We start from the raw sequence: 13,665 nt of genomic DNA on the forward strand, positions 1-13,665 counted from the left end.
ATGTCCACCCACCAGAACAACCTCCGTGCGCCCAACGCCCCAAAGGAGAAAGGAAACGGGGAGGCCCAAAGAAAGGAAAGACAATGGTCATGCAGCAATCATGGGCCAACCCCGTCTTCCAACACCACCTGCCACGTCGGCCAACGAGCTCAAGGGTCAGACTCCTAAGGACCCATGAAAAATAAACCCTGTGAAAGCGATCAGCTTCGACCTCGAGGGAGCACCGGTGATGGGCTCCCAGCCTGTGTGACAAAACACTGCCCTTCACTTTAAACCTGCTGCCTGTTACTGTCATTGAGTGACCCCTCATTTTGTGTTTGTTAGGAGTAAACAACACTTCCTTATCCACTTTCTCCACACCAGTCATGATTTTATAGACCTCTATCGTATCTCCCCTTAGCCGTCTCTTTTCCAAGCTGAACAGTCCCAGTCTTACTAATCTCTCCTCACATGGCAGCCGTTCCATGCCCCTAATCGTTTCTGTTCCCTTTTCTGTACCTTTTCCAATTCCAGTCTGTTCTGAGATGGGGCGACCACATGTGCACGCAGTATTCAAGGTGTGGACGTACCATGGATTTATATAGAGGCAACATGATATTTTCTGTCTCATTCTCCTTTTCCTAGTGATTCCCAGCATTCCGCTCCTTTTGTGACGGCCGCTGCGCACTGAGCAGATGTTTTCACAGAACTGTCCCGTGACTCCCAGATCTCTCTCTCGAGTGGTACCAGGTGGCTTCGGCCCCATTGGGATAGCGGGGGGCTGCAGGCCTCACAAAACAATAGTCCCATGGATGATCATTGAGGTTTGCAAACAGGCAAAGTAAGAAAAATGCTGCTTGAGAACGCCTGAGTTTCACTTCAGCCTTTTGCCTTTGTATCTGCTGTCACGTGACATTGGCAGTTTGCGTTTTAATACTTTATCAGGCTCTCACTTTGTGCAGCTCAGCAGTTACTGTCATTAACTAATTATTGTCTGACCCCCCCCCCCCCCATTGCCTGGCCTCACCCCATAATTTCTCACTGTGACAAAGTGGGGAGCTTTCTTAGTGCTTGGCATGAACACGGTGCGTGCCTCAGTTTCCCTGTGTCTGTGTAACAAGGTGGTGGGAGAGAGTTTGTTGTTGCAGAGGACCAGGTGTGACCTCGCCTGGCAGCCAGGACCCTGGAGATGGGGGACCCAGCGACTGGTGACCATGAGCCCCCAGCTTGGCAGTCAGCTGGTTCTGGCCAGTGTGGGGCTGAGGAGAGAGGGGCCGGTGACCTGAGCAGCCGGTTCCAGCCAGAGGGGAATAAAGGACGGAAGAGAGGGGCCCAGGTGACCTGTTTACCTGGGACCGAAGACAGAGGACGAAGGAGGGGCTGTTGGGGGAGGGAACATAGGGGGCTTGGCTGGAAGCAGGAGGCGGCTGGGCTGGGGACAAGGAGCAGCCAGAGCCCATGGGGACGGGGACAGACCCAGCTGGCCGGGGCTGAAACTGGCCAGGCCAGAGAGCCCTGAGAACTGCCTGGGCTGGGCTCTGACATTCAATAAACCTCCTGTGTTCCCCGGCTGGGAGTCACTGCAGGGTGGAGACCAGAGGATGGTACATTGTTCCCTCTGCTGCCCAGAGCGAGGGGACTCCCTGAGGGGCCCCACTGCACAGACAGGCTGCTGAGGGCTCAGCGGTGAGGTCACCGGAGGCAGAGGGACCTAACCCCAGAGAGAGAGAGAGAGAGAGCGCAGCCTTCCCGGGGGGGGGGGGGGGGGGCTGTGTCACACCGAAGGGGGGCTGCTCTGGGGGGCCGCACGGAGCCGGCAGCCCGGGGCCTGGGTGACAGCCGCCCCTGCGAACTGTTTGGTTGGTGAACATGGAGCAAACACTTAATAATAAACATTGCTCTTAGCTGTAGAAACTGTACAAAATAATTCCCAGGGCTCAGCCGCCTGCTGTCTCTGCCCCTCCTCCCGCTGCTGCTTCCCTCCTCCGGCCCCAGGTTCCTGTTTTCCCTCTGCGGCTGGTCCCTGGGGGTGCTGCTGGGCGTTGGCGTCCATTTCGCTGGCCCTGCTGGACGGGCCCCACTCGCGGTGTCTGTGCCCCTGGGCAGGTGCCTCTGGCTCTGGAGGGGCTGCTCCGTGCAGGGCGCTCCCTGAGGAACGGCTGGAGTGTGGGGCCAGCCCCAGGCTGGGAGTTCACCCTGAGTCCCGGAGCTGGGCTGAGACCCCCTGCTGGTACCAATGCCCCCAGCATGACAGCCCCAGAGCCAGGCCCTGCCAGCAGGATCTCCATCCCCAAAACCTCTCCTGCCAATAACCAAGCCAGAGACACGCTCTCCCTGCGTCTGCAGGCTCCTCCTCCCCAGCGCCCAGGGTTATCTGTGTATGGGGGGAGCCGGCGCAAAGCAGCCCCCACCCCTGGGGGTTTCTGGCCTGGGATGCTGGGTTGGGCCAGTGCAGCCGCAGTTCCATCCTGAGTGATGTTGTGTGGGGAGGCCCCAGCCACACCCTGCAGCTGCCAGTTCCACAGGTGAACCACGTACTGTGTCTGCCTGGGAGATGGGACAGGGCAGCCCCAGCTGGGCTCCAGTTCAGGGATCCGGGTGTGACGGGATCCCCCCGGGGTGCCACTTGGAACTGGGGTACCACTGAGCCCGCCTGACCCACCAGCCTGGGCTCCCTTTACCCTGTGCTGCTGTGACAGGCTCTCACACCCCCTCCAGCTCACACTCGTAGGGACACACCCAATTGCAGCTTGTACACACGGATGCTGAGATCAGCTGAGGAGTTGCCCAGTACTCAAATACACACCCCACTCTAGAGGATAAACCCAAACTTGAACCGTCTTGCGCTGCTGTGACGGTGCTGCCTGTGGGAGCCGGCTGAGGTCACTCAATCAGGGTGAACTGCAAACAAAACAGGGCAGCCAAACCTCAAACGCTGGTGGATCTTCGAATACTTAGATTTCCCAACCAGCCCAAAACAGCCTCTGTATTACCTCACTGGTTACTCAGAAGTCCAAATAATTTAGTTCCCTTAAAGTGCCCAGCCTCAGGCCTCCATCCAGACACACATGTCAGATAAGATTTTCAGGAATCATCATCATATCTCATATAAAAGAAAAGGTTCTTCCAATCCCAAAGGATCAGCCACATACCCAGGTCCAATTATAACTTAGATCTTACCCAAAATACACGCTATAGTCAATTCTTATTAACTAAACTAAAATTTATTAAAAAAGAAAAGCGAGAGAGTGTTGGTTAAAAGATCAATATACAGACAGACTTGAGTTCAATTTCTTGAGGTTCAGATACCCAGCAGAGATGGTGAGTTTGTAGTTGCCAAAAGTCCTTTTAGAAATAGTCCATAGGTGGTTGTTTTTCTCCATTTGAACAATTTATTAGTATGTCTGTTTTACAAGTTTTAGAACAAGAATCCCAGGATTTTGCCTCCAGTGTTTTCGCCTTGCTTCCCCATGGTCCATGTTGCCAGCGGAAGTTGTCAGCACTATGTACCCAACTGACGTGAAGGCAAAAGGTTGTTCTGCCACTTTTCCAGGTCCAGGTTATGGTCCAATGTCCATATTCAGGGTGACCCCAGTCAGTGACTGGGGATCTCAATCCTTGTGGCTCAGGGTTTCAGATGTTCAGTTCACTGAGAGACGACAAGTCATAGCCCAAGTATCTAGCGATGAGAACGCAGGGGTGGCAGGTAAACTCTCCACAGATTCACTGCCCAGCTGTCCTGCTCTGCAGAGTCAGCTACCCCGTCTTCCCTCTGAACCCGAGCCACCGACTGGTCACTCCCAGAATCAGCCTGGAGACCTTCCTGTCCCAACACCCTTGTCTCCCCAACAAGCTGGCCAAGCACAGCCACTTGGTCATAGGGCTGTTTAAATTCCTTAACAGCTTTCACTCCATCTGAGACCTTCTCTAAGCTACCCACACTGGATCTTTCACAAGGAAAGTCAGTGGCTCCATTCACCACAGAAAATTTCTGGCTGTTAGGAACCGAAACTTCCGGGGTGAGAGCAGTCGGGTTTATTAGCTGTCTGGGACACGGCACAGAACGGCTTGGTTGGCAAACAGAGAACACAACGTTACAGCAGGGTCCTGCTTGCTCAGCCCAGCGCACTCTGACGAGAGTCTCCATCTTCCAGCAGCCCACACTTAACAACCCTGCCTGGCCCCTCCTCCGTCCTTTGTTCCCCAGCTCATCCAGCCCTCCGTCCGTCTTCCTGCAGCTGCCTCCCTCTGGGCAGAATCGAACTCTTTAGTAACTAATATCTAAAGGTTTATTAATAGAGAAAAGAAGACAAGCCTTAAACATGGTTACTAGCTCATATGCATACAATAATGGCAATGTTCTTGGATCAGGTCTGTAGCAGTGATGGAATAGATGGCTGGCTTGTAAAGTCTCGTAGCCAATTTCCAAAAGATTGGATGGTCCTCAGTCCATAGTTCAAATGACCCTTGTAGCTGTAAATCCAGTCCAGAGAATCAGAGCAGGAAATGAAGACAAATTGGAGATGTCTCAGGGGTCTTTGATAGCCTCTGCCATGTGCTGGGAATTTTACTGTCCCAAACAAAGCTCACAGGCACAGTGTGTGGAAAATTACTGGCCCAAGATGGACCCCAGGGTCACATGAGCACGTCACATGACCTTACACGCCTTGCTGACTCACAGCGGCAGCCATTACCCGGATTCTGGCTGGGGCGTCCACAGGAAGGCTCACCTGGCGGGACCAGCTCCCTCTATGGTTAGGGGAGTGTCCTTTAATGGGCCATCGAACTCGAATAGTCCATTCACATTGTGCTGGCTAGACTGGATGTAAAGTGCCTGGGTGGTGTTACCCCAGGAACAAACACAATGGCTAAGGGCTTGTCTACACATACATTTTATAGCGCTCTAACTTGCTGGCTCAGTGGCAGGGGTGACTCTAGCTTTTCTGCCGCCCCAAACACGGCTGTCAGGCGGCTTTCAGCGGCACACCTGCGGGAGGTCCGCCGGTCCAGCGGCTTCGACGTACCCGCCGCCGAATTGCCGCCAAAGCCGCGGGACCACGGACCTCCCGCAGGCATGCTGCCGAAGGCTGCCTGACTGCCGCCCCCGCAGGGACCGGCAGGCCGCCCCCCACGGCTTGCCGCCCCAGGCATGCGCTTGGGGCGCTGGTGCCTGGAGTCGCCGCTGCTCAGGGGGGTGAAAAATCACCCCCCCTGAGCGCAGCAAGTCTGAGCGCTTTAAAGCGCTAGTGTAGACAGGCTCCCGGCGCTTGGAGCGACTCCCCTCGTGGAGGTGGATTACCAGGAGCGCTGGGAGAGCTCTCTCCCCGCACTCGCGCACAACCCCACTCGCACACTCGCACTCGCACATGCGGGAGCACTCAAGTGGCAGCGCTTTGAACTCTCGCGTGTAGCCGTAGCCTGAGTCGACACTTAGCAGCTTAAAGCGCCGTAAAGGGACAGTGTGGTCGTGCTCTCTGGTGGTTTGTCTGAGTGGGTCTGGTCTGAGGTGAACACACTGACACACAACGCACAGCACACAAAGGAGCCTCAGGCCCAGTTCCCTAAAGTTGTGTAAAAGGTCACAAAGAAGCTTCCCCTATCTGGAACAACCTCATACTGGGCCAGTGAACGGGGGGGGGGGGGGGGGGGGGGGCGGGGGGCGCAGCGGGGGGGCGGTACACATATAAGCAGGATATCCATACTTAGCAATTCGCAACTTTTCCAGTGACACCGGACATGACCTACTTGGTACAAGTTCTCTTGCAGTTGTAGCACAGTGGCCACACCAATGCTATACACAGTCACATGTCAATCACACAGCATCACAAGGGGTCAGTTTGTTCTCTCCTCTACGAGCAGTTTGCAGCTGGCTCTCTCTCTCCCCAGCACCGGCCGTGGCGTGAGTGCAGGACGGTCAAAAAATGGCCATGTCTCCATCCAGAAGCGGGCCACCTGGAGGGAGGAACAGAACGAGAATGAGGCCCCTGCCTGGGGACCCTGTGAATACACCAGGCTCAGTCCCCAGGAGCTGACCCACCTCTGCTCCCCACGCTGCCCAGGCCCTGCCATCCACAGAACAGACCCTGCCCCGAGAGGGGGAGAAACCACCCCATGACCTCACCCAGGTGTCAGGTTCTGGGGGGCCCCAGAGCTCGCTGCCTGCCCCGGGAATCCTGGGACATACCGAGCTCAGACCTGGCTGTAACTGCTCCAGGCTGGGTATCGGGGAAACAGCCCCCCCAGCCTCTGAGCTGTTCGTTAGCTCTTCCCTCCCCAGGCCAGAGAACCAGGCTGCCAGCGTGGTCAGGTACTGTCCACCCTGGGCGCTGATGGGGAGGGAGTGTGGAGAGCGGAGATATGTCCCACGCTGGCTGGTAAAGGGGAGAGCTGTAACATGTCTCTCCAGAGAACTGACTCAGGCGCCGCTGGGAAAGGGGGCGGGTGGGGACAGACAGGGCTGATCTCACACGAGATGCCCATGTCCCGGCTCTTGGCTCTCTCCGAGCTGAGGTGTGAAAACATTTAAATCCCACGCACCCAAACAAGGAAGCGCCCTGACTGGGCCAGGAATCCTCCAGGGCTCGTAATGTGCTTGTAACGGCCGAGCCCAGGGGGACCTGCTGACAAGTGACTCTAGCTCTGCTACCCACCCTCACGAGGGGATCACCAGCTGCTCCTTAAATCCCAGGGAATCGTTCCCTCCTTGGGGTAAAGGGGCAACGTCCCTGCCCCAGGCTGCTGTGGGCGATGCTGCACACACTGTATTTACGGCTGCACAAGGGTTTTCATTCTACACCTTTGCTAAAGTTCCTGTGAGGTTTGGCCCCCGAGGTGACTCGTGTAACGTCTGGGCAGGATCCCGGCAGCCGTTTGAGCCGGAGAGGAACGAACCAGAACAAACGAATCTCTGGCCCTGGTGTGAAAAGCTCCCAGCCCCACTGACCGGAGCAGGGCTGCCGCCGAAGGTGCTGACAATCTCCCCGCGCTCTGCATTGAGCTGCACACACAGACTAGGGACTCAGAGAGCTGTGTGTACGGGAAGAGCAGGAGCTCACAGGGACAGCTTGGTGGTGGATTGGCAGGGAGATGCGTGTGCCGTTTGCAGTGTGTCCGTATCTGGCCAGGCACGTCTACACAGCGGCCGGGAGGGGTCATTCCCAGCGGGGACACACAGACGCGCTGGGGCCTAAAAACAGCCGCGTGGCCGCGGGAGCTCAGGCTAGTCACTGGAGTACAGCCCTGCCTGGCCCCTGGGGGCGCACTCGGCGCTAGCCTGGCCCCCCACCCCCCCGCTGTGGCCACACGGCTATTGTCAGGCAGTAGCTGGAGCAGATTGAGTGCGTGTCTGTCGAACCGGGCTGAGCATGGCGCGTCCCGGCGGCTGGGCACACCCTTTCCAGGCCCCAGGAGCTCCCCTGCGAGGTGCGAGTCTGTCACCGCCCCTGGAAACGTGTTGTGGGAGCATCAGGGGACGGCTCAGAGCCGCCCCAGAACTTGGCGCTTCCTGGCTTTGTAGGGTTCATGCTGGGGAGGGGGGGGGGGGTGGATCATGTGTAACCAGCCTTCCTGTCTTGTAAACAGATTGTAGACTAGGCTGATCTTCATAACCTGAGCCCAGGAGGTTGGTCCCAGGTGACAACTTCTGCCCCAGAAGCTGGGCAAAGGGGGAGGAGGAGTTGGGGTTTATGGCTGCGGAAGGCAGGAAAAAGGGGTTTCAGTTTGGAGCTGGCTGGGGAGATGGGGGAGGCCCAGCACCGGGGTCTGGGCTCCCCACCCCCCAAGATGGTCTTGACGGAGGGGTCCTGTTTCCTGTACCTACAAGCTCTGTTTTAGACCGTGCTCCTGTCAGCTAATAAACCTCTGTGTTACTGGCTGGCTGAGAGTCCCGGTGAATTGCAGGAAGTGAGGGTGCAGGGAACACATGGGTGCTATGACTGCCCCTTCATAACCAGAGACCCCGGAGGGGGATGTGACAAGGACGGAGGAGGAGCAACGGGCCGGGCAGGGGCCAGGCAGCTGGAAGGAGTTGGTCTCGGCTGGCTTGGGGCACAGGCCTGGTTCTGGGCTCCCCCCTCCCCAAGATGGACTGGGCTGAAAGTCACTGATTTCTGTGCTAACAAGCTCTCCCCTACGCTGTGATCCTGTAGTCTAATAAACCTCTGTGTCCCCGGCTGGCTGAGAGTCACGTCTGACTGCGAAGTGGGGGGTGCAGAACTCTTTGGCTCCCCCAGGACTCCACCGGGGCGGACTCGCTGTGGGAAGCGCACGGAGGGGCATATGCTGAATGCTCCGAGGTCAGACCCAGGAGGTGAAGCCGTGTGAGCTTCTTGCCCTGGAGACAGTCTGCTCCGAGGGAGAGGAGGCTCCCCAAAGTCCTGACTGGCTTTGTGGGGAGCAGTTCCAGAGCATCGCCCGGGGACCCCGTGACATCCACTACACCCCATATCTCACAGAACCCCCTTCCCCTTCCCCTGCATTCTGTGCCCCCTATGCCCCAAATCTCCTTGTCTCCCCATGGCACCCCAATCCACACATGCCTCTGCAGCCCTGCACCCCACAGCCTCCTGCTCCCGCTGCGCTGATCTGCCACACCCCGCAGCCCATCTCCCCCGGTCCCTGCCCCGCTCACCTGCCGCCACGCCGGGGATTGTGATGTGTGTCTGCTTCATGCCCCTCGCGCCTTGGAACGTGCAGCTGAAAGTGTCTTTGTTGCGCGGGGTCTGGATGGTGAGGACCGACGTGAGCCGCCGCCTGCCCAGCCCAAGGTTGCGCCGCCACGTCACCATGCGGTGCTGCTCCGGCTTCGGCATCAGCGTGCTCAGCTCCCTGGGCTGCCCAGGCCCCAGCTCCTTCCCCTGGGGCAGGCTTGCCCAGGTCAGGCTGTCTCTGGCGCGGAGCCTCCCCTCCGCCTCGCAGAGCAGCGCTGTCACGCTGCCCTCCGGCCAACACTCCCAGACACGGATCGAGGACACTGCGGGGAGATGAGCGCGTCAGGCTGGGTGGGGGCAGCTGTGGGGCTGGGGGAGAGGGGACGGTGTGGGGGAGAGGGAAGGGCGTGAGCCCATAGGGAGGAGGGCGTGGGGGGGGGGAGGCGGGGGGAAGGGCGTGAGCCCATAGGGAGGAGGGCGTGGGGGAGGGGAGGCGGGGGGAAGGGCGTGAGCCCATAGGGAGGAGGGCGTGGGGGAGGGGAGGCGGGGGAAGGGCGTGAGCCCATAGGGAGGAGGGCATGGGGGAGGGGAGGCGGGGGAAGGGCGTGAGGCGGAGGGAGGGAGCGCAGAGCATGAGGCTGGGGAGGGAGGAGGATCCCCTCGGGGACAGGGTCTGGGCCCACTTACTGCTGATGCGATAGCTCCGGTACCCGATGCACAGCAAGACCACGAGCAGTGGGGGCACCATGGCCAGCCATAACCACATCCAGACCAGAGTTGGGCTTGGTTCGGGTCCTGCGAGGGAGAGGCACAGCGTTACTGCTCCGCTCCCAGCCCCACACCCAGAGCAGTTAAAGACCATCCAGGCTCCTGCCGGGGACTGCGGCGTGACTCGGGTTCAGTGTCTGGAGCCCAAGACGATGCCGCAGAAGCACCAAAAGCAGAGACAGACTAAGCAGGCTGCTCCCTCCAGCTATGGGCTCCACCCACCCACCTTGCCCTAGGCTGAGACAGACTCTGCTCACAGGTTCCCCGGCGCCAGCGGGAGCAGATGAAAGTGGAGGCTGGTCATCTGAACACAGTTGGGGGAGCAGGGAGGGACCAATGCCAGGGAAGGGGGCAGCACAGGCGGAGCGATGCTGAGGCTGGCTGGGCCTGGGGGGGGGGGTGTTAGACCATGTCACGGAGTCCCCGGGCGATGCTCTGGAACTGCTCCCCACAAAGCCAGTCAGGACTTTGGGGAGCCTCCTCTCCCTCAGAGCAGACTGTCTTCAGGGCAAGAAGCTCACACGGTTTCACCTCCTGGGTCTCTCCTGGGAGCATTCAGCATATGCCCCTCCATGCGCTTCCCACAGCGAGTCTGCCCAGGCGGGGTCCTGGGGGAGCCAGAGAGTCCTGCACCCCCACTTCGCAGTCAGACGTGACTCTCAGCCAGCCAGTAACACAGAAGGTTTATTAGTCGACAGGAACACAGCGTAGGGCAGAGCTTGTTAGCACAGAAATCAGTGACTTTCGGCCAAGTCCATCTTGGGGAGTCGTGGCCCAGACGGCCTGGACTTCCCCTCTTCCATTCCCCCCAAGCAAACTGCCCAGCTTCCAGCGACCCCACCTCCGACACTCCCATTGCTCCTCCTCCTCCTCCTTTGTCTCGCTTTCCGGACAGTCACCTGGTCGCATCCCCCTCCTGGGTCTCAGGTTAGGAAGGGCACCAGTCATAGCTGGCCCAGCCTCACCTGCCCCAGAGGTCTCAGCCAAAGTCACACACCCCTATTCCCACCACCGAGGTATTGGTGCAGCACACAGGGAAACTGAGGCACAAACCGTATTCATGCAAAACAGTAAAACTCGCATACAATTGTTAGGAAGGAGTTAAAATTCAGCCAGCAAAAAAGACAGAATCTGCTAAAAAGCAAGGACATAGTTTCTGTCAATACCTAGTAACTTAGCTCAGCTTATTAGTAAAAAAGAACAACGCTGACCCTCCCTTCACAACCCACCAGATGTCTGTGAGCACTCATCCCTGCCCCCCCCGCCTCCTTCTTCCGCAAAATACCCATACAAATTTAATGCAAATAAAATAACCTCTATATGTACGTACTGTTCTCATTTTTACCTTTGTTCGGGGTTCTGTCTTGACTTATAACGTCTGTCTCTGTATGCACAAATAAATGCAAATAAATTAATAAAAGAATGTATATAACTGGCCACTATGGCACCATATTTTTGAAGCTGCTTGTCAGTCTTCCCAATACCATAAATAACCCCCCTTCAATATCATCTATGCTTACCTAATTCTTTAAAAAAAAAAAAAAAATCTTTTTGCTTAACACAACGTAACAAGGGGAAATCCCCACTTCGTCACAGACACTCCCCCGCCCGTCACACTGACCTTTCCAGGTGACTCTCTGCTCCAGCGGGGTGGGCAGCGCCGGGTGCTGCACGCGGCAGGTGAAGGCGACCCGGGTGTCGGGCTCTGGGCGGTCGAGGATGTAGCAACTGCGGAGGGTGAAGGACCCGTCCGGTTCCCGTGTGGGGAGCGACTCAATGGAGGGCAGGATCGCCCCGTCCCGCAGCCATTCCACCGTGATGTCGGGGGGGTAGTAGCCACTCACCTGGACCTGCAGGGCGCCCAGCCCCTCCGGCGTCACCACCGTCTGCAGGGTCAGGGAGGGCCGGGCTGCCGGGTGGGGAGACAAGGTCAGGGTGCTGGGCTCCCTCCCCATGGGCTGGGGCCCCCAGAGGGGACCATCATAGATTCATAGACTCTAGGACTGGAAGGGACCTCGAGAGGTCATCGAGTCCAGTCCCCTGCCCTCATGGCAGGACCAAATACTGTCTAGACCATCCCGGATAGACATTTATCTAACCTACTCTTAAATATCTCCAGAGATGGAGATTCCACAACCTCCCTAGGCAATTTATTCCAGTGTTTAACCACCCTGACAGTTAGGAACTTTTTCCTAATGTCCAACCTAAACCTCCCTTGCTGCAGTTTAAGGGGGGCTCTCTAGGTAAGAGCAGGGGAACAGACACCTGTGGGATCCAGGCAGAAGGAAGGGGGCCCCCAGTGGCACCGGGGGCTCAGTGAGGGGGTGCTGCATGGGAATGGGGTGCTGTACAGGGAGGGGGAGCTACACTAGGGACGGGTCTCTGGCAGTGGAGTAGACACTGCTGAGGGGAGGATGGGGGTGCTGTGGGGAAATGGGGGTGCTGTGGGGTGCAGTATGGGGTGCAGTGCTGTGGGGAGGATGGGGTGCAGCGGGGGGATGGGGCTCTGGTGGGGGATGGACAGTGAGGGGTGCTGCGGAAGCGTGTATAGACGTGGGGGTGCTGTGGGGAGGATGGGGTTCTGTGGAAGAAATGGGGTGCAGCAGGGGGATGGGGCTCTGGCCAGGGATGGGCAGTGGGGGGTGCTGCAGAGGCATGTATAGACGTGGGGGTGCTGTGGGGAGGATGGGGTTCTGTGGGAGAATGGGGTGCAGCTCTGGCAGCGGGGGGTGCTGTGGAGGCATGTATAGAAGTGGGGGTGCAGTGGGGGGATGGGGCTCTGGCCGGGGATGGGCAGTGGGGGGTGCTGCGGAGGCATGTAGAGAAGTGGGGGTGCTGTGGGGTGGGGCTCTGGCAGTGGGGAGGTGCTGTGGAGTGACTCACACAATACGCTCAGCCGGAAGGGCTCCTGGATCGGCGCCCCCAGGGCGACGTGCTGCACGCGGCAGGAGTAGTTGGCATCGGCGTCGGAGATGTTGGGCACCAGCCGGAGGATGCTGGTCATGCTGTACAGGCCGTCGGGGCCCAGCTGGGCGGGAGGCGTCTCGGGGACCCCCATGACCTTATCGTCCCGCAGCCACACGACGTTCACGCTCCCGGGGTAGAAGCCGCTCACGATGCAGGTCACGTTGCTCTGCTCGCGGGCCCTCACCACGGTGCCGCTCACCGAGACATGGGGCGGGGCTGGGGGGGAGGGGGGAGTCAATGGGGCCCAGACCCCCTCAGCTGCCCCCAACCGCCCTCATCTGCCCAACACCGCCCTCATCCACCCCCAACCACCCTCCTCCGCCCCCCACCCCATCTTCCCCCACCTCCTCCACCCTCCAAGGCCTTCATCCGCCCCACCACGGTGCTGTCCATGGAGACTTGGCCGGGCCATGGGGAAGGGGCAGCTGCTGCCCTGCTGGGGAGGTGGCTTAGTGGGGCTGACCCCTCAATGCAGCTGGGACCCTCCCCCCATTGATCGCCACGTGGCCAGGAGCTCCCAACACGGATCTATCCAGAGGTGCTGGGGCCACGGGGCGGCTCCGGACCCAACGCTGGAGCCACGGCCCCTCTGGGCGTTGCCCTGGGACCCTGCCCCCCCAGCCCATCCTGCAGTTACCTTCCACGCGCAGCTCCACCTGCCGACTCTCCCGGCTCGGGGAGTGGATGACCATGCAGGTGTAGAGCCCGGAGTCGGCGCCCCCCACCCGCGGGAGGAGCAGGGAGGCGTTGCCGACCCGCAGCCCCTCCAGGGACAGGCTGGCCCCGGCCCTGTGGTACGACAGGGTGCTATCGAACTCGGCCACCAGGCGGCCCCCCAGGTTCCACTGCACCACCAGCACCTCCATGTCCACGGTGCCCCCCACGGAGAAGTGACAGCCCAGGAGCAGGTCGGAGCCCGGCTGGGCCCGCACCGGGGAGGTGGGGACGGAGACCACCAGGGCACCCCCTGCACAGACAGACGGATGGGGTTACTCACCGCTCTGCGGGGCATGGGGGCAGGGGTGGGGCAGCCCGGGGGGAGACTCTACCCCCCCCAGGGACTGAGCCCCCTCCAGCCCCCACCCACCCTGTGCCCCCCAACCTGAGCCTCCTGCCCCAGCCCCCCACCTGCCCCAGCACCATGGGAGCCCACATCCTCTCTGCAAGGGCCAGTCAGTGCTGGGGGGGGGGGAGGGGGGCTCCAGGCTGAGGCCTGGCAGCCTCGTGTCCCACATGGGCCGGGCGCTGGGTTCCCGCGGGGGCAGGCGGCACTGAGCGTCAGGCAGAGGAAGCGACGCGCTTC

At 59.5% G+C, this 13,665-nt stretch overlaps 1 protein-coding gene across 2 annotated transcripts; it reads right to left on the reverse strand.

Annotated features, from left to right (window-relative positions):
- Positions 1–3,348: 3,348 nt before the first annotated feature.
- LOC135894068 (tyrosine-protein phosphatase non-receptor type substrate 1-like) lies at positions 3,349–13,267 on the reverse strand. Of its 2 annotated transcripts, XR_010562360.1 has the most exons (8): positions 13,000–13,267; positions 12,279–12,578; positions 11,017–11,304; positions 10,741–10,779; positions 9,315–9,422; positions 8,609–8,950; positions 5,725–5,931; positions 3,349–4,260 (listed from the first exon to the last, which is right to left on the reverse strand). XR_010562360.1 is itself a non-coding variant. In XM_065422085.1 (7 exons), the coding sequence occupies exons 1-7, from the start codon at positions 13,226–13,228 to the stop codon at positions 5,894–5,896; spliced, it is 1,344 nt and encodes a 447-aa protein (XP_065278157.1). In that variant the 5' UTR covers positions 13,229–13,267; the 3' UTR covers positions 5,677–5,893. The 2 variants fall into 2 exon arrangements, 1 of the variants encoding a protein (XP_065278157.1); XM_065422085.1 differs by lacking the exon at positions 3,349–4,260 and having other exon boundaries at positions 5,677–5,931.
- Positions 13,268–13,665: the final 398 nt, after the last annotated feature.

The sequence above is a fragment of the Emys orbicularis genome, chromosome 24 (assembly GCF_028017835.1).
Source record: "Emys orbicularis isolate rEmyOrb1 chromosome 24, rEmyOrb1.hap1, whole genome shotgun sequence".
NCBI classification, from domain to species: domain Eukaryota; kingdom Metazoa; phylum Chordata; order Testudines; family Emydidae; genus Emys; species Emys orbicularis.